The 18,612-nt window shown below is 41.5% G+C and overlaps 1 protein-coding gene across 1 annotated transcript in view; it reads right to left on the bottom strand.

Moving 5' to 3' along the window:
* LOC306982862 (structural maintenance of chromosomes protein 1B-like) overlaps positions 1-18,612 on the bottom strand; it is a gene marked incomplete at both ends in the record, with an annotated part of 47,693 nt that overhangs the window by 14,627 nt on the left and 14,454 nt on the right. The window contains 10 exons of the mRNA XM_079583313.1: positions 1,496-1,633; positions 2,928-3,074; positions 9,145-9,270; positions 10,270-10,335; positions 10,411-10,596; positions 13,236-13,443; positions 15,857-15,939; positions 16,075-16,347; positions 16,451-16,741; positions 16,824-17,201. Of these exons, the coding sequence (XP_079439439.1) occupies positions 1,496-1,633; positions 2,928-3,074; positions 9,145-9,270; positions 10,270-10,335; positions 10,411-10,596; positions 13,236-13,443; positions 15,857-15,939; positions 16,075-16,347; positions 16,451-16,741; positions 16,824-17,201 (1,896 nt within the window). The remainder of the gene's footprint in view (positions 1-1,495; positions 1,634-2,927; positions 3,075-9,144; positions 9,271-10,269; positions 10,336-10,410; positions 10,597-13,235; positions 13,444-15,856; positions 15,940-16,074; positions 16,348-16,450; positions 16,742-16,823; positions 17,202-18,612) is intronic.

Here is an 18,612-nt window from a genome sequence, read left to right as displayed (position 1 = left end):
TCACCAGCCGAGTAACCGACCACTGCTCCTCAGCAGAACCCCCTCCCCACTGATGCCACAGACAGCGTGTGGAGGGGGCGTGTCTAAAGGCTCAGAGGTTCTTAAAGAGACAGAGGCCGATTTCAAGACGTTCACTACAGCCATTTTGAGAGAGACATTTTATACAAGGCAGTTATTCTAATTTACTGCATTTACAGACCAACAGAAGGTTTGTCATCAGTGTAGTGTGATATAGACTGGTGCTATGGGGCTGACAAAAGCAGAACACCCCCTCTTTAAAGCTCTCTGTACTACCAGTATCGAAAAAATAAAAGTATTGAAAGCAGATACCAAAACAAACTATTTTCTTACTTTTTTTCTTAATTTTTGCCCCAATTATTCCTAAGATTTTCCCCAGTTTTTTCCCAGAATCATGTTTTAACAATAAAATTCCTTATTTTTTCCACAATTTCTTCCCACATTTTTCGCCTCATCATGCAGCTCTCCCACACATTATTGTTCTGCTTTCTGGTTCTAGATGACAAATGTTTTAGTATCGGTGTCGGACAGGTATCGAGTTTGAAGGCAAGTATCTTTAACCTCTTAACTCCCGCCTGAACCGAGAGCATCTTTTTCCTCACGTCATCAGATTTTTTTCCCATGTTTTTTTTGTTGGGTATTCAACTCATTTTTGTTACTTTTTCGTCAATTTTTATCACATTTTTTCATATTTTTGTCACATTTTTTAATCAATTTTTTGTCTTTTTTTGCTACATTTTGGTCATTTTTTTGTCACATTTTTGTACTTTTTTTGTAATTTTTTGTCACATTTTTGTAATTTTTTTTGGTCATTTTTTGTCACATTTTTGTTAATTTTTTGTCACATTTTTGTACTTTTTTTGGTCAAATTTTTATCACATTTTTGTCCTATTTTTGTAATTTTTTGTCACATTTTTGTAATTTTTTTTGGTCATTTTTTGTAATTTTTTGTCACATTTATGTAATTTTTTGGTCAAATTTTTGTGCTTTATTTGTTACATTTTTATCACATTTTTGTTAATTTTTTGTCACATTCTGTCCCATTTTTTTGGTCATTTTTTGTCACATTTTTTTTCAATTTTTTAGTCATTTTTTAATCCAATTTTTGTCTTTTTTGCTACATTTTTGTCATTTTTTGTCAAATTTTTATCGAATTTTTGTCAATTTCTTGTGACATTTTTGCCATTTTTTCATCAATTTTTCGTCACTTTTTTGTCAATGTTTTCTCACTTTTTTGTCACATTTCCATCATTGTTTTCGTCTCAGTTTTGTTGCTATTTTCACACCTTTTTTCCAGAAGCTTTTGGATTGGGGTAAAGCCAAACTGGAGAAAATGTGCTCAGGTGGGAGTTAAGGGGTTAAAGAACTGGAAAAACACGAGTTGTGGAGTGGTTGTTGATGAGGGAACAGACGTATATTTTCATCCGCAGCGTCTCGATTTAAACCTGTGGACTTTTATTCCATGTGTGAGTCGTACGGCCTGTATCTTGGGCAGCGCTCTCTTCCTCAGCAGCTCCAGATCCACAGACGAGTATTTCAGTCGGGTCTGAGCGCCGTGACACTCAGCCTGGATCTGCTTCAGGTCGGACTCTTTCCTCCTCAGCTTCATCAGCTCCTGGACACAAACACAGCGTCAGTCCCCGTGGAAACCCTCTGGTGTGGCTGCTTTGTGTCAACGTAACCAGGCCAGCACAACAACCTGTAGTACTACAGCTAGAGCCAGCTGAGACCGGGACGAGTCTAAAAGCTTCCTCAGAAAAGCATCAACGAGGACGAAAATGCAATAACAATAGGGCCAAAAGCACGAGAACGAAAACAAAACAAAAAAGCAAGGGAAAAAAAGCAACAAAAACAAGACAAGAACATGGCAAAAAAAAGTTGAAATACAACAACAAAAAACAGGCACAAAAAAAAAAAAAAAGTGAAAAAAATTAGAAAACCTTGAAAAAACCGAGACTAAAACATGATTATTATTTTTTTTAAACGAGACAAAAATGCAAAAACACGAGACTAAAACATGAAAAATGTGTGGGAAAAAACAAGACTTAAGCATGAAAAAAACTAGAAGAAAATGTGAAAAATAAACAACAAAAAACGAGACAAAAACATGAAAAATATGTGAAAAAAACGACAAAAATGTGAAAAAAACCCGAGACAAAAACTAGAAAAAAATGGAAAAAAAAGACAAAACCTTGAAAAAAACAAGACTAAAACAAAACATGAAAAAAACTAGAAGAAAATGTGAAACATGTGAAAAAAAAAAAAAACTAGACAAAAACATGAAAAAAGACAAAGATGAGAAAAAAAACGAGACAAAAACATGAAAAAAACTAGAAAAAAAGTGATAAAAAATTACAAAACCTTAAAAATAACGACACTAAAACATGAAAAATATGTGAAACAAACCAAGACTAAAACATGAAAATAACTAGAAAAAATGTGAAAAAAAAGACAAAAACATGAAAAATATGTGGAAAAAAAACGAGACAAAAATGTGACTAAGAGACAAAAACTAGGAAAAAAATGAAAAAAATTTGAAAATAACGAGACTAAAACATGAAAAATATGTGAAAAAAACCGAGACAGAAATGTGAAAAAATGAGACAAAAACATGACAAAAACTAGAAAAAAAAGTGAAAAAAAAATGACAAAACCTTGAAAATAACGAGAATAAAACCTGAAAAAAACAAGACTAAAACATGAAAAAAACTAGAAGAAAATGTGAAAAATGTGAAAAAAAAACCCGAGACAAAAACAGGAAAAAGTCATGAAACAAGCGTCTTTTTATTCCTGACATTAAAACTAAGATGTTCAGGGATGAAACGAGCTCTCCACACTGACCACTGTGTCGATCGACGTTTTCGCCAGCAGCGTCTCGCCTTGGAACGACTTTGAAAAGAGAAACTTACGGCGAGTTCCTTCATGAGCCGGTGTTTCCGCTCCTTCAGACTCTTCACTTCTCGGTCGTCCCAGCAGCGAGCCTTATTCCTGAGGTCACTGGAGCCTCCGGAGATCACCCCAGACCTGGCAAACATGGTGCCGTCCAGAGCCACGGTCTACCAGAGGAAACACACGTTATTCAGCTCTGTGAAGGTTTAAATCACCCCAGACCTGGCAAACATGGTGCCATCCAGAGCCACGGTCTACCAGAGCAAACACACGATATTCAGCTCTGTAAAGGTTTAAATCAGCTCAGACCTGGCAAACATGGTGCTGTCCAGAGCCACGGTCTACCAGAGCAAACACACGATATTCAGCTCTGTAAAGGTTTAAGTCACCCCAGACCTGGCAAACATGGTGCCGTCCAGAGCCACGGTCTACCAGAGCAAACACACGTCATTCAGCTCTGTAAAGGTTTAAATCAGCCCAGACCTGGCAAACATGGTGCCGTCCAGAGCCACGGTCTACCAGAGCAAACACACGATATTCAGCTCTGTAAAGGTTTAAATCAGCTCAGACCTGGCAAACATGGTGCTGTCCAGAGCCACGGTCTACCAGAGCAAACACACGATATTCAGCTCTGTAAAGGTTTAAGTCACCCCAGACCTGGCAAACATGGTGCCGTCCAGAGCCACGGTCTACCAGAGGAAACACACGTCATTCAGCTCGGTAAAGGTTTAAGTCACCCCAGACCTGGCAAACATGGTGCCGTCCAGAGCCACGGTCTACCAGAGGAAACACACGTTATTAACCCCTTAACTCCCACCTGAACTGAGCACATTTTCTCCAGTTTGGCTTTACCCCAATCCAAAAGCTTCTGGAAAAAGGCTGTGAAAATAGCGACAAAACTGAGACGAAAACAATGATGAAGATGTGACAAAAAAGTGAGAAAACCTTGACAAAAAAGTGACAAAAAAAGACAAAAAATGTGGCAAAAAATGACCAAAAACTGTGACAAAAAATATGACAAAAAATAAAAAAAATACAAACAAAAAAAACAAAAAATGTGGCAAAAAATGACCAAAAAATGTGACAAAAAATGACTAAAAAAGGCTAAAAAAGACAAAAAATGACAAAAAAAAAGACAAAAAATGTGACAAAAATGACCAAAAAATGACCAAAAAATGACACAAAAAATGACACAAAAAATGACAAAAAATGACCAAAAAATGACAAATAATACAACAAAAAAGACAAAAAATGTGGCCAAAAATGACAAAAAATGTGACAAAAAATGACCAAAAAAACACAAAAAATGTGACAAAAATGTGACTAAAAATGACACAAAAAAAGACAAAAAATGTGACAAAAATGTGACAAAAAAAAAAGACAAAAAATGTGACTAAAAAAAAAGACAAAAAATGTGACAAAAAATGACAAAAAGGCCAAAAAATGACAAAAAAAGACAAAAAGTGTGACAAAAATGTGACAAAAATGACCAAAAAATGACACAAAAAATGACAAAAAATACAACAACAAAAAATGTGACAAAAAATGACCAAAAAAGACAAAAAATGTGACAAAAATGTGACAAAAAATGACAAAAAAAGACGGGGAAAAAAAAGAAAAAATGTGACAAAAAAAGACAAAAAATGTGACAAAAAATGACAACGGCTAAAAATTACAAAAAGGCCAAAAAAAGACTAAAAATGACAATAAAATATGTTCAAAAATAAAAATGTCCAAAAAAAGATGGAAAAAAAACGTGCTGACGTGAGGAAAAAGATCCATTTAGATGAGTTCTGTAGATCTTAGCTTTCAAATGAGGCGTTACACTGGCCTACAGGATTTGGGTAAAACTAAACTGGAGAAAATGCTCTCGGTTCAGGCGGGAGTTAAGAGGTTAAATCAGCCCAGACCTGGCAGACATGGACATTAGGGTAAAGCCGCACAGGAGAAAATGTTCAGAGGGTGATGAGTTTTGAGTGTCTGAAGGCGTTTGTTGAGTGTCTGAAGGCGTTTGTTGAGTGTCTGAAGGAGTTTGTTGAGTGTCTGAAGGCGTTGGTTGAGTGTCTAAAGGCGTTTGTTGAGTGTCTGAAGGCGTTTGTTGAGTGTCTGAAGGCGTTGGTTGAGTGTCTAAAGGCGTTTGTTGAGTGTCTGAAGGCGTTTGTTGAGTGTCTGAAGGCGTTGGTTGAGTGTCTGAAGGCGTTTGTTGAGTGTCTGAAGGCGTTTGTTGAGTGTCTGAAGGCGTTGGTTGAGTGTCTGAAGGCGTTGGTTGAGTGTCTGAAGGAGTTGGTTGAGTGTCTGAAGGCGTTTGTTGAGTGTCTGAAGGCGTTGGTTGAGTGTCTGAAGGCGTTGGTTGAGTGTCTGAAGGCGTTTGTTGAGTGTCTGAAGGCGTTTGTTGAGTGTCTGAAGGCGTTGGTTGAGTGTCTGAAGGCGTTTGTTGAGTGTCTGAAGGCGTTGGTTGAGTGTCTGAAGGCGTTGGTTGAGTGTCTGAAGGCGTTTGTTGAGTGTCTGAAGGCGTTTGTTGAGTGTCTGAAGGCGTTGGTTGAGTGTCTGAAGGCGTTTGTTGAGTGTCTGAAGGCGTTTGTTGAGTGTCTGAAGGCGTTGGTTGAGTGTCTGAAGGCGTTGGTTGAGTGTCTGAAGGAGTTTGTTGAGTGTCTGAAGGCGTTGGTTGAGTGTCTGAAGGCGTTGGTTGAGTGTCTGAAGGCGTTTGTTGAGTGTCTGAAGGCGTTGGTTGAGTGTCTGAAGGCGTTGGTTGAGTGTCTGAAGGCGTTTGTTGAGTGTCTGAAGGCGTTGGTTGAGTGTCTGAAGGCGTTGGTTGAGTGTCTGAAGGCGTTTGTTGAGTGTCTGAAGGCGTTTGTTGAGTGTCTGAAGGCGTTGGTTGAGTGTCTGAAGGCGTTTGTTGAGTGTCTGAAGGCGTTGGTTGAGTGTCTGAAGGCGTTGGTTGAGTGTCTGAAGGCGTTTGTTGAGTGTCTGAAGGCGTTTGTTGAGTGTCTGAAGGAGTTGGTTGAGTGTCTGAAGGCGTTTGTTGAGTGTCTGAAGGCGTTTGTTGAGTGTCTGAAGGCGTTTGTTGAGTGTCTGAAGGAGTTGGTTGAGTGTCTGAAGGCGTTTGTTGAGTGTCTGAAGGCGTTTGTTGAGTGTCTGAAGGCGTTGGTTGAGTGTCTGAAGGCGTTTGTTGAGTGTCTGAAGGCGTTTGTTGAGTGTCTGAAGGCGTTTGTTGAGTGTCTGAAGGCGTTTGTTGAGTGTCTGAAGGCGTTTATTGAGTGTCTGAAGGCGTTTGTTGAGTGTCTGAAGGCGTTTGTTGAGTGTCTGAAGGCGTTTGTTGAGTGTCTGAAGGAGTTTGTTGAGTGTCTGAAGGCGTTTGTTGAGTGTCTGAAGGCGTTTGTTGAGTGTCTGAAGGCGTTTGTTGAGTGTCTGAAGGAGTTGGTTGAGTGTCTGAAGGAGTTGGTTGAGTGTCTGAAGGCGTTTGTTGAGTGTCTGAAGGCGTTTGTTGAGTGTCTGAAGGCGTTGGTTGAGTGTCTGAAGGCGTTTGTTGAGTGTCTGAAGGCGTTGGTTGAGTGTCTGAAGGCGTTTGTTGAGTGTCTGAAGGCGTTTGTTGAGTGTCTGAAGGCGTTTGTTGAGTGTCTGAAGGCGTTTGTTGAGTGTCTGAAGGAGTTGGTTGAGTGTCTGAAGGCGTTTGTTGAGTGTCTGAAGGCGTTTGTTGAGTGTCTGAAGGCGTTTGTTGAGTGTCTGAAGGCGTTTGTTGAGTGTCTGAAGGCGTTGGTTGAGTGTCTGAAGGAGTTGGTTGAGTGTCTGAAGGCGTTTGTTGAGTGTCTGAAGGCGTTTGTTGAGTGTCTGAAGGCGTTGGTTGAGTGTCTGAAGGCGTTTGTTGAGTGTCTGAAGGCGTTGGTTGAGTGTCTGAAGGCGTTGGTTGAGTGTCTGAAGGCGTTGGTTGAGTGTCTGAAGGCGTTGGTTGAGTGTCTGAAGGCGTTTGTTGAGTGTCTGAAGGCGTTTGTTGAGTGTCTGAAGGCGTTGGTTGAGTGTCTGAAGGCGTTGGTTGAGTGTCTGAAGGCGTTTGTTGAGTGTCTGAAGGCGTTGGTTGAGTGTCTGAAGGCGTTTGTTGAGTGTCTGAAGGCGTTGGTTGAGTGTCTGAAGGCGTTGGTTGAGTGTCTGAAGGCGTTGGTTGAGTGTCTGAAGGCGTTTGTTGAGTGTCTGAAGGCGTTTGTTGAGTGTCTGAAGGCGTTTGTTGAGTGTCTGAAGGCGTTGGTTGAGTGTCTGAAGGCGTTTGTTGAGTGTCTGAAGGCGTTTGTTGAGTGTCTGAAGGTGTTGGTTGAGTGTCTGAAGGCGTTTGTTGAGTGTCTGAAGGCGTTTGTTGAGTGTCTGAAGGCGTTTGTTGAGTGTCTGAAGGCGTTGGTTGAGTGTCTGAAGGCGTTGGTTGAGTGTCTGAAGGCGTTGGTTGAGTGTCTGAAGGCGTTTGTTGAGTGTCTGAAGGCGTTTGTTGAGTGTCTGAAGGCGTTTGTTGAGTGTCTGAAGGCGTTGGTTGAGTGTCTGAAGGCGTTTGTTGAGTGTCTGAAGGCGTTGGTTGAGTGTCTGAAGGCGTTTGTTGAGTGTCTGAAGGCGTTGGTTGAGTGTCTGAAGGAGTTGGTTGAGTGTCTGAAGGCGTTGGTTGAGTGTCTGAAGGCGTTGGTTGAGTGTCTGAAGGCGTTTGTTGAGTGTCTGAAGGCGTTTGTTGAGTGTCTGAAGGAGTTGGTTGAGTGTCTGAAGGCGTTTGTTGAGTGTCTGAAGGAGTTGGTTGAGTGTCTAAAGGCGTTGGTTGAGTGTCTGAAGGCGTTTGTTGAGTGTCTGAAGGAGTTGGTTGAGTGTCTAAAGGCGTTTGTTGAGTGTCTGAAGGCGTTTGTTGAGTGTCTGAAGGCGTTGGTTGAGTGTCTGAAGGAGTTGGTTGAGTGTCTGAAGGCGTTGGTTGAGTGTCTGAAGGCGTTGGTTGAGTGTCTGAAGGCGTTGGTTGAGTGTCTGAAGGCGTTGGTTGAGTGTCTGAAGGCGTTGGTTGAGTGTCTGAAGGCGTTGGTTGAGTGTCTGAAGGCGTTGGTTGAGTGTCTGAAGGCGTTGGTTGAGTGTCTGAAGGAGTTGGTTGAGTGTCTGAAGGAGTTTGTTGAGTGTCTGAAGGCGTTGGTTGAGTGTCTGAAGGCGTTTGTTGAGTGTCTGAAGGAGTTGGTTGAGTGTCTGAAGGCGTTTGTTGAGTGTCTGAAGGCGTTGGTTGAGTGTCTGAAGGCGTTTGTTGAGTGTCTGAAGGCGTTGGTTGAGTGTCTGAAGGCGTTTGTTGAGTGTCTGAAGGAGTTGGTTGAGTGTCTAAAGGCGTTGGTTGAGTGTCTGAAGGCGTTTGTTGAGTGTCTGAAGGAGTTGGTTGAGTGTCTAAAGGCGTTTGTTGAGTGTCTGAAGGCGTTTGTTGAGTGTCTGAAGGCGTTTGTTGAGTGTCTGAAGGCGTTTGTTGAGTGTCTGAAGGCGTTTGTTGAGTGTCTGAAGGAGTTGGTTGAGTGTCTGAAGGAGTTGGTTGAGTGTCTGAAGGAGTTGGTTGAGTGTCTGAAGGAGTTGGTTGAGTGTCTGAAGGAGTTGGTTGAGTGTCTGAAGGAGTTGGTTGAGTGTCTAAAGGCGTTTGTTGAGTGTCTGAAGGCGTTTGTTGAGTGTCTGAAGGCGTTTGTTGAGTGTCTGAAGGCGTTTGTTGAGTGTCTGAAGGCGTTTGTTGAGTGTCTGAAGGAGTTGGTTGAGTGTCTGAAGGCGTTTGTTGAGTGTCTGAAGGCGTTTGTTGAGTGTCTGAAGGCGTTTGTTGAGTGTCTGAAGGAGTTGGTTGAGTGTCTAAAGGCGTTTGTTGAGTGTCTGAAGGCGTTTGTTGAGTGTCTGAAGGCGTTTGTTGAGTGTCTGAAGGCGTTTGTTGAGTGTCTGAAGGAGTTGGTTGAGTGTCTGAAGGCGTTTGTTGAGTGTCTGAAGGCGTTTGTTGAGTGTCTGAAGGCGTTTGTTGAGTATCTGAAGGCGTTTGTTGAGTGTCTGAAGGCGTTTGTTGAGTGTCTGAAGGCGTTTGTTGAGTGTCTAAAGGCGTTTGTTGAGTGTCTGAAGGCAATTTGTTGAGTGTCTGAAGGCGTTTGTTGAGTGTCTGAAGGCGTTTGTTGAGTGTCTGAAGGCGTTTGTTGAGTGTCTGAAGGCGTTGGTTGAGTGTCTGAAGGCGTTTGTTGAGTGTCTGAAGGCGTTGGTTGAGTGTCTGAACAGTCAAACCTTGCGGCGCTCGTGTTTGTCGAAGGCCAAAGCTCGAGCCTCTTTAATGGAGTCACAGACGAGCGTGTTCCCGCACACGAACTGCACCACTCGCCTCAGCTGAGCCGCGATGGCCGGAGAGTTCACCTGCACAAACCTCAAACAGCGTTAACACGTCGGTCCATCCGGGAACTGTAGCAAGAAAATGAGACTGAATAAAACAAAACGAGACAAAAACATGAAAAAAAGTGAAAAAATGTAAAAAATAAAAAAAGAGAGAAAAATGTGAAAATAACTAGAAAAAATGAAAAAAAAAAAAAGTGAAAAAAATCTGGAAAAAAAAGACAAAAATCTGAATAAAAAGAGACAAAACGAGACAAAAACATGAAAAAAAGTGAAAAAATGTAAAAAATAAAAAAAGAGAGAAAAATATGTGAAAATAACTAGAAAAATGAAAAGAAAAAAAATTTTGAAAAAAAATCTAAAAAAAATAAAATAAAGAAACTAATCTGAAAAAGAGACAAAAACGTGAAAAAAAAACTAGGAAAAAAGTGGTAAAAAATTAAAAAACGTGACAAACAAAAAAACAGACAAAAATTTAAAAAAATAAAAAAAACGTGAAAAAAAAATAGACAAATATGTGAACAAAAACGTGACAAAAATGTGAGAAAAGCAAAAATAGAGACACACACATGACAAATCGTGAAAAAACGAGACAAAAATGTGAAAATAACTAGAAAAAATGAAAAAAAGGGAAAAAAAATCAGAAAAAAACCCAAGAAAAATATCTGAAAAAAGAGACAAAATGTGGAAAAACTAGAGAAAAACGTGAAAAAAAAATGAAAAATGTGGAAAAAAAGACAAAAACGTGAAAAAACAGGACTAAACGGGAAAAAAACTAGAAAAAAATGTGAAAAAAGCAACAAAAAAAGAGACACAAACATGACAAAAACGTGAAAAAACGAGACAAAAACATGAAAAAAACGTGAAAAAACGAGACAAAAACATGAAAAAAAACCTAGAAGAAAATGTGAAAAACAAAGTGAAAAAGAGACAAAAACGTGAAAAACAAAAAACAGACAAAAAAGTGAAAAAGAGACAAAAATGTGAAAAACAAAGTTAAAAAAGTAAATGATGCGGTTTCACCTGAACCACGTCCACCGCCATCTTGGCTCCAGGCAGCTCCCTCAGCCGCTCGCTCAGAGGAAACACCTGGAAGAAGATTTAATCATCTACAAACTCCTCAAAGTCCTCAAAGTTCTGTTCTCTCGCTCTCGTCAGTCTTACGTCCAGGTAGTCGACGGGCAGGAAGGTCTCGGGTTCGCAGCGCTCGTCTTTCAGGAACTTGATGCAGTCTCGGGCCACGCGCTCCGAGCTCACCACGACGGCGTTGAGGAAGCGGCTGAACACTTTGGTCACGGCCAGATGGTACTTCTTATGGATGGGGCTGACCAGGTCCGACAGGCGCCCGAACTAAGGAGAGACAAAGAACATGGATTAGAAGCACTGAAAATATAACACCACGTGAGATGTGTCGCTCGTTTCCTCCTAAAGTTTTAGTTTCAATGTCAGAGTAAAAAAAAAAGACCAAATTTTCCCTACTCTACTCCGAGCTCCTCCTGGGTAACTGAGCTCCTCACGCCCAGCCACCCTGCGAAGGAAACTCATTTCGGCCGCTTGTATCCGCGATCTTGTCCTTTCGGTCGTTACCCAAATCTCATGACCATGGGTGAGGGCGGGAGCGTAAATCGAGAGCTTTGTCACCGACTCAGCTCTCTCTTCACCACAACAACAGATACTTGAACTCCTCTACTTGAGGCAAAGACTCTGAAGAGGGAAGCACCTTTTTCCGGTGGAAGTAACAAACTATTTCACTAATAACTAGTTTATTCAAAATCTAAGCAATCCAAATTCCCTCTACAGGGCGTCTGCAGAGTTGGACAAGTCAAATTTAAGACTTTAAGACCTTTTTAAGACCACAAAATCTCAAAAATAAGACCTGTTTTTGAACGCGCAATATATAAATGGACTGTACAGAAAATCACTGTCACAAAAATCCAAGTGTCAAACTGTTGTTTCTGATTTCACAGTGGGATGTACAAATGTAAGAACTTCATTTTTCACATTAGGCATTTTAACAACCATTCAAGTTTTAACAACCTTATCCCATAATAAGAATATTGAGATTGAATAATTACTCACAATTATCGACTGAATGAAAGAAAACAACAGATATTTAGTTTTTGTATTTAAAATGCTTTGTAATACTTGAGCTGGTTAAACATTCACTGTTTCTAAAAATAAAAGCAGCTTTTCCACTCGTTTGCAAAGAACAAAACACTGTCAACTTTACAACTCATTAATTATCATCATTATTTTAATGATCTTAATATTAAGCCAGAATCTAGTCCAGGTTTGATGTTTTCTAAACTTGTTTGTCAGATGTTTTGATGTTTCTAAAGTAACAGGACTTTCTCTTTCCTTCTGTCCCTGAGCAGAGGAGCGTTAGCTTTGTGTTTCCCAACATTTGGACAAACTTTATTGTGATGATGCCGTTCATGACCTTGAGTTGGATATTTACAGTGAAGGATTATCTACAAGTTGTTTCATATCGGACGTGTCTTTCCCCCGACAGCAGCGTTACGGATCCATCAGCCACACCTCGCTCATGTTCTGGATTCCTAACCTCTGCTGATTTCAGTGGTTTGTTTGGGAGGATAAAGCTCTGAAGGAGAGTCCTTCTGCCTCGCTCCACTATCGCTGAGTTTACGTTGTTTGTGGCGGCGGCCAGTGCGTCAGCGTCGCTTCGCCCTCTCGGACCATGAGCGGCACCGGCGGCTCCTCATCGCTGCTTCTGGGACTTTATCTGTCGACTTTTTAAACTAAATTGTGCGCAAATAATTCGGTCGTTGAACATTAATTTTTAAGACCAGTTTACCCTGGATTTAAGACCAAATAGGCCCAATTTTAGACTTTTTAAGACCTTAAATTTGGATTCTTGAATTTTAGACTTTTTAAGACCCTGCGGACACCCTGCTCTAATATATCACGAAATAAAACCACACATTTAAACCTGGATCTGTCCATGATTCAGATTTTGTTGCTAAAATATAAGCAGCTTTGACCATGATTACACATGAATACCTCATCTGAAAGAAACATAAAAGGACAGAAAACCTGCAGTACATTTTTCAGTAATCTGCAGTTGAAGTTTCACATTGATTTCTTGTCCCTGTTTCCCCTGCAATGTCTCGCTTTAACTCTCTATAACTCTCTTTAACACTCTTTAAAGGGGGGGTATTCTGCAAAATGGAGTTTTTCAAGCTTTCCATCATGTTATCCTGTCACTCCCTCATTAAAAACATGGCTGAAGTGTTGCCTTGGCACATTCACGTATTTCTGAGTAATCTGTAAAAACTCTGATGGCGGCCATTTTAGGGATAGGTTTGCCTGAGTCCTCCTAGGAACGCCCCCACCTCCTGGAGACGCCTCCGAGCTTTGGTCACCAGCCGAGTAACCAACCACTGCTCCTCAGCAGAACCCCCTCCCCACTGATGCCACAGACAGCGTGTGGAGGGGGCGTGTCTAAAGGCTCAGAGGTTCTTAAAGAGACAGAGGCCTATTTCAAGACATTCACTACAGCCATTTTGAGAAAACAGTGAAGATGTGACAAAAAGGTGACGAAAAAGGTGACGAAAAAATGACAAAAAATTGACCAAAAAATGACAAAAAATGACCAAAAAAAATCACAAAAAAATCACAAAAAATCACACAAAAAAAGACCAAAAAATGACAAAAATTTGACCCAAAAAATTTACAAAAAAAAAGACAAAAAAAAAAGACAAAAAAGTTGGAGTTAAGAGGTTAATAAATAACATGATTTAATAAATAATAATCTTGGCGAGGATAAAGCGGTTCATCTGGACCTCATCGCTCCTCATCACGTTTGTTTGGGCAAGACATTCACTACAGCCATTTTGAGAGAGACATTTTATACAAGGCAGTTATTCTAATTTACTGCATTTACAGACTGGTGCTATGGGACTGAAAACAGCAGAACACCCCCTCTTTAACTCTCTTTAACTCTCTTTAACTCTCTTTACTGCCTTTACCACGGTGTCGGGGCACAGCTGCTGCAGTCTCTCCAGGATCTCCTTCCTCCGCGTCTCACGCTTGTTTTCGTGCGTCTCCAGTCGAGCGTTTCCCAGCTCCTCCAGCACCGCCTCCAGCTCCTGCTGCAGCTCCTCCGCTCTGTCCCGGCCCGTCTGCAGCTCCGCCCTCAGGGTCCCCTCGCGCTCCGAGAGATCCTCTATGGACGACCTGCGACACACGGGACTTTTGACATATTCTGTTTACATATGCTGGAGTATTAAAGCCTGGACTGGAGGGAGAGAGTTCAGCGCGAGCGAGTGGTTTGTTTCAGGGTTTTCTGTCACAGACGTAGATGTTGGACAGAGCGGAGGAAAACCTGAACCCAGCACATTTTATCCAGTTTGGCTTTACCCAAATCTAAAAAGATTCTTGAGAAAAGCCACAGAAGAGCAACAAAAACATGGCAAAACCAAGACAAAAAAGCAAGGAAAAGACTATGAAAAGCAGGGCTCAACACTAACATAGTCCTGTCTTCCCCGGACAGAAAAAAAACAGCACGGGACGAGATGAGATCCTACCCGGGACGGTCTCGGGACGATAGGCCTTTAACCATTTTTTAATATACATATATTTTTAGGGCTGCAATGATTCATTGATAAAATCGATTAACTCGATTAGTAAAATGCTTCGAACATTATTTTCCCGCTTCGATTATTCGCTTAATTAATATTTCTGATTAAAACCGTATGAAACGGGGCCTACGCGCCCGGAACTTTACGCGGCGCTTGTTTCCGCACGGCCGCTTTTGAAGAGCACAGCTCTGTGGTTAAACACCAGAGCGGAGCTCGCGGTGCTAAACCTCGTAGCCGGGCAGAGCCAGGTAGCAGAGCGGAGAACCAGGCTGTTGTAATCATCAAAACACGGCTCAAACAAGAAGAAACTCCACAACGAGAGGCGAAGACAAGACGGAGGCGAACGAGGCGAAAGGACGCGGCTCCCCCGCTACCGCTACAACAATGCTAACAACTGCATCAGTGATGATTCACCATCAGGACCTTCTACACTTTCATCCACTGTTCAAAGTGTGACATAGGTATGACGGCGAACTTATCTCTCCCCCCCTCACCAAACACAGACTTTTACATCCTACTGTATCTAATTCTCCGTCGCTGCAAAGTGGTTTGCACTAAATATCTTTACGCTGTATCTACGATTTAAATTAAGATAAATAAATACACAGATCTACATAGCGTGACCACCTGTCCCTCTTTTGACTGTCCTGCAGAGCCGTGTCCGTTCTCCTGCTTAACATGTCCCACTTTATCACTGAAGCCTCATGATTTTTGTGTCTCACTGCTTAATAATATATTGCGATCTGTTGCTCGCCAGTGTTATAAAGTTGTTATAATGAAAAGGTGTGTCTATTTTAGTGGGATAAAAAAAAATACCTGATCTATGAAAAACTAAACTAATTCCTCTGTACTTCAAAGTTCTACCAAATTGTCCCACTGGTCTGTTTAAACTATTTGAGGTGGTCACACTATTAAAAAAGAAGAATAAAACTCCAACAGTCACACTGTTTCATCTGTACTTTAAACTTTCTCATATCCATCCTTTCATGGCTCACAAGAAATACATTTATGGACCATAAAAATTGACACGTTGATCCCTGCTATAGCAATACTATGACAAAAATAAATAAAATGTTTCTCCTCTTTTAGGAAACCCCTCTGGTTGAGATCCCGGGAAAAGAAATGAATCACCTGAGCTTCAGCAGAACATTTCAAGATGCTGTCTCCAGTCAGGACCTACTTCACTTGAAAAGGAATAAAAGTACTGAATAATATAAAGACACTCTGAAGCTGCTCTCTCTCCTCGTCATGGACATAAGGACAGGCGTCTCTTTATGAGAGTCACATGTTGCTGCTTTTGGGACAAACTGATAAGAAATTAAGAATAAATGATGTTGTTTCTAGCAGAAAGATCCTTTGTTTGAAACATTTTTTTCTCCTTTTATAATCTGCTCTAAAGTCATGAAATGTAGTTTTTCAATATAAATACAATACATATCTGATTACTCGACAAATTGATGTAAATAATCGATAGTTGCAGCCCTAATATTTATGTAAGCGAGTGTGCATGCCCCCCTCTTCCCTATAAAAGAGCGAGAGCTCCATAAAATTTGGGACGGTTCACATCCATTTCGGGACGATGCCAAATGGTTTTCGGGACGGTGTCGGGACGGTCATGAAAAAAGTTAGTGTGGAGCCCTGATGAAAAGGCAACAAAAACACGTCAAAAAACTACAAAAAACACATAAAAAAACTACGAAAACACATAAAAAAACTACGAAAACACATAAAAAAACTATGAAAACACATTTTTAAACAAACTACAAAAACATGTCAAAAACTACAAAAACATGTCAATAAAACTGTTAAAACTTTACTTAACTTAAAAAAACTAAATCAGGACCAAAACTAAGCTATAATGGAAGAATAACGAAGAAAAATCCCTAAAACTAAACTTTTGGGGTAAGTCTTTTTACTATTGCCAGAACAAAACAAAAGCTCGACACTGAGTTTCTGAAATGTCCTGTTGTCTGTGGACTCGGCTCAGCGTCTGCAGTAACAGGACGTACCTGCAGATGGCGGTGTACTCCTCCAGCTTCTCCGCTCGGCGAGTCACATCCTCCAGCTGGTTCTGGTAGTTCTTGATCCCGGCCTGAAAACAGCACGTTATTGTACACATAACCAGGAAGAATCAGAGATAGTTTCAGTTCAGTGAGGTTCAGCTCAGTTTGTGAACCTCTGGCTGGCTCTAACGCTGGCCCTGAAAGCCCCATGACCCCGCTCTGACCTGGGCCTCTTTGCAGCGGCGCTGGTCCAGGGCCAGTCTCTCCTGGTCGGCGCTGATCTCCCACTGCAGTTTCTCGGCCTGTTGGTTTAACACGGCGCTCTGCCTCCGAGAAACCTCCTTCAGCTCCTGGTAACGCTCCAGCTGTAACAGACACGAGACTGTGATCCAGCTCTGACACACGTTCAGTCCTAAAGAGAAACGCTCCAGCTGTAACAGACACGAGACTGTGATCCAGCCCTGACACACGTTCAGTCCTAAAGAGAAACGCTCCAGCTGTAACAGACACGAGACTGTGATCCAGCCCTGACACACGTTCAGTCCTAAAGAGAAACACTCCAGCTGTAACAGACGAGACTGTGATCCAGCCCTGACACACGTTCAGTCCTAAAGAGAAACGCTCCAGCTGTAACAGACACGAGACTGTGATCCAGCCCTGACACACGTTCAGTCCTAAAGAGAAACGCTCCAGCTGTAACAGACACGAGACTGTGATCCAGCCCTGACACACGTTCAGTCCTAAAGAGAAACACTCCAGCTGTAACAGACACGAGACTGTGATCCAGCCCTGACACACGTTCAGTCCTAAAGAGAAACGCTCCAGCTGTAACAGACACGAGACTGTGATCCAGCCCTGACACACGTTCAGTCCTAAAGAGAAACGCTCCAGCTGTAACAGACACGAGACTGTGATCCAGCCCTGACACACGTTCAGTCCTAAAGAGAAACACTCCAGCTGTAACAGACGAGACTGTGATCCAGCCCTGACACACGTTCAGTCCTAAAGAGAAACACTCCAGCTGTAACAGACACGAGACTGTGATCCAGCCCTGACACACGTTCAGTCCTAAAGAGAAACGCTCCAGCTGTAACAGACACGAGACTGTGATCCAGCCCTGACACACGTTCAGTCCTAAAGAGAAACACTCCAGCTGTAACAGACACGAGACTGTGATCCAGCCCTGACACACGTTCAGTCCTAAAGAGAAACACTCCAGCTGTAACAGACACGAGACTGTGATCCAGCCCTGACACACGTTCAGTCCTAAAGAGAAACGCTCCAGCTGTAACAGACACGAGACTGTGATCCAGCCCTGACACACGTTCAGTCCTAAAGAGAAACACTCCAGCTGTAACAGACACGAGACTGTGATCCAGCCCTGACACACGTTCAGTCCTAAAGAGAAACACTCCAGCTAGGGCTGCTCGATTATTGAAAAAATAATAATCACGATTATTTTTGTCATAATTGAAATCACGATTATTCAAACGATTATTTGTTGCCTTTAAAAAATCCATCAAAAAAGTGACAAAAATCCAGCAAAAGTGAAAAAAATCCAGCAAAAAAATGACAAAAATCCAGCAAAAAAATACAAAAATCCATTAAAAAAATGACAAAAATCCATTAAAAAAATGACAAAAAACCATTAAAAAAAAGACGAAAATCCATCAAAAAAGTGACAAAAATCCAGCAAAAAAGTGACAAAAATCCATCAAAAAAGTGACAAAAATCCATCAAAAAAGTGACAAAAATCCATTAAAAAAATGACAAAAATCCATTAAAAAAATGACAAAAATCCATCAAAAAAGTGACAAAAATTCATTAAAAAAAAGACAAAAATCCAGCAAAAAAGTGACAAAAATCCAAAAATTAAAAATTTGAAAAAATAAATTTGAAAAAATAAATTGAAAAAATTTAAAAAAACTAAAAAATAATTACATTGAAAAAAAATATATATAATCGATTTTTTACGATTATGCTAATTTTGTAATCATTTACTGTTGTAATCGAAATCGTAATCGAATTTCGATTAATTGCACAGCCCTAGCTCCAGCTGTAACAGACACGAGACTGTGATCCAGCCCTGACACACGTTCAGTCCTAAAGAGAAACACTCCAGCTGTAACAGACGAGACTGTGATCCAGCTCTGACACACGTTCAGTCCTAAAGAGAAACACTCCAGCTGTAACAGACGAGACTGTGATCCAGCCCTGACACACGTTCAGTCCTAAAGAGAAACACTCCAGCTGTAACAGACGAGACTGTGATCCAGCTCTGACACACGTTCAGTCCTAAAGAGAAACACTCCAGCTGTAACAGACGAGACTGTGATCCAGCTCTGACACACGTTCAGTCCTAAAGAGAAACACTCCAGCTGTAACAGACAGGAGACTGTGATCCAGCTCTGACACACGTTCAGTCCTAAAGAGAAACACTCCAGCTGTAACAGACGAGACTGTGATCCAGCCCTGACACACGTTCAGTCCTAAAGAGAAACACTCCAGCTGTAACAGACACGAGACTGTGATCCAGCCCTGACACACGTTCAGTCCTAAAGAGAAACACTCCAGCTGTAACAGACACGAGACTGTGATCCAGCCCTGACACACGTTCAGTCCTAAAGAGAAACGCTCCAGCTGTAACAGACGAGACTGTGATCCAGCCCTGACACACGTTCAGTCCTAAAGAGAAACACTCCAGCTGTAACAGACGAGACTGTGATCCAGCTCTGACACACGTTCAGTCCTAAAGAGAAACG

The sequence above is a fragment of the Gobius niger genome (assembly GCF_951799975.1).
Source record: "Gobius niger genome assembly, contig: SCAFFOLD_54, whole genome shotgun sequence".
Taxonomy (NCBI): domain Eukaryota; kingdom Metazoa; phylum Chordata; class Actinopteri; order Gobiiformes; family Gobiidae; genus Gobius; species Gobius niger.
This window is presented reverse-complemented; position numbering and strand designations above follow the sequence as displayed.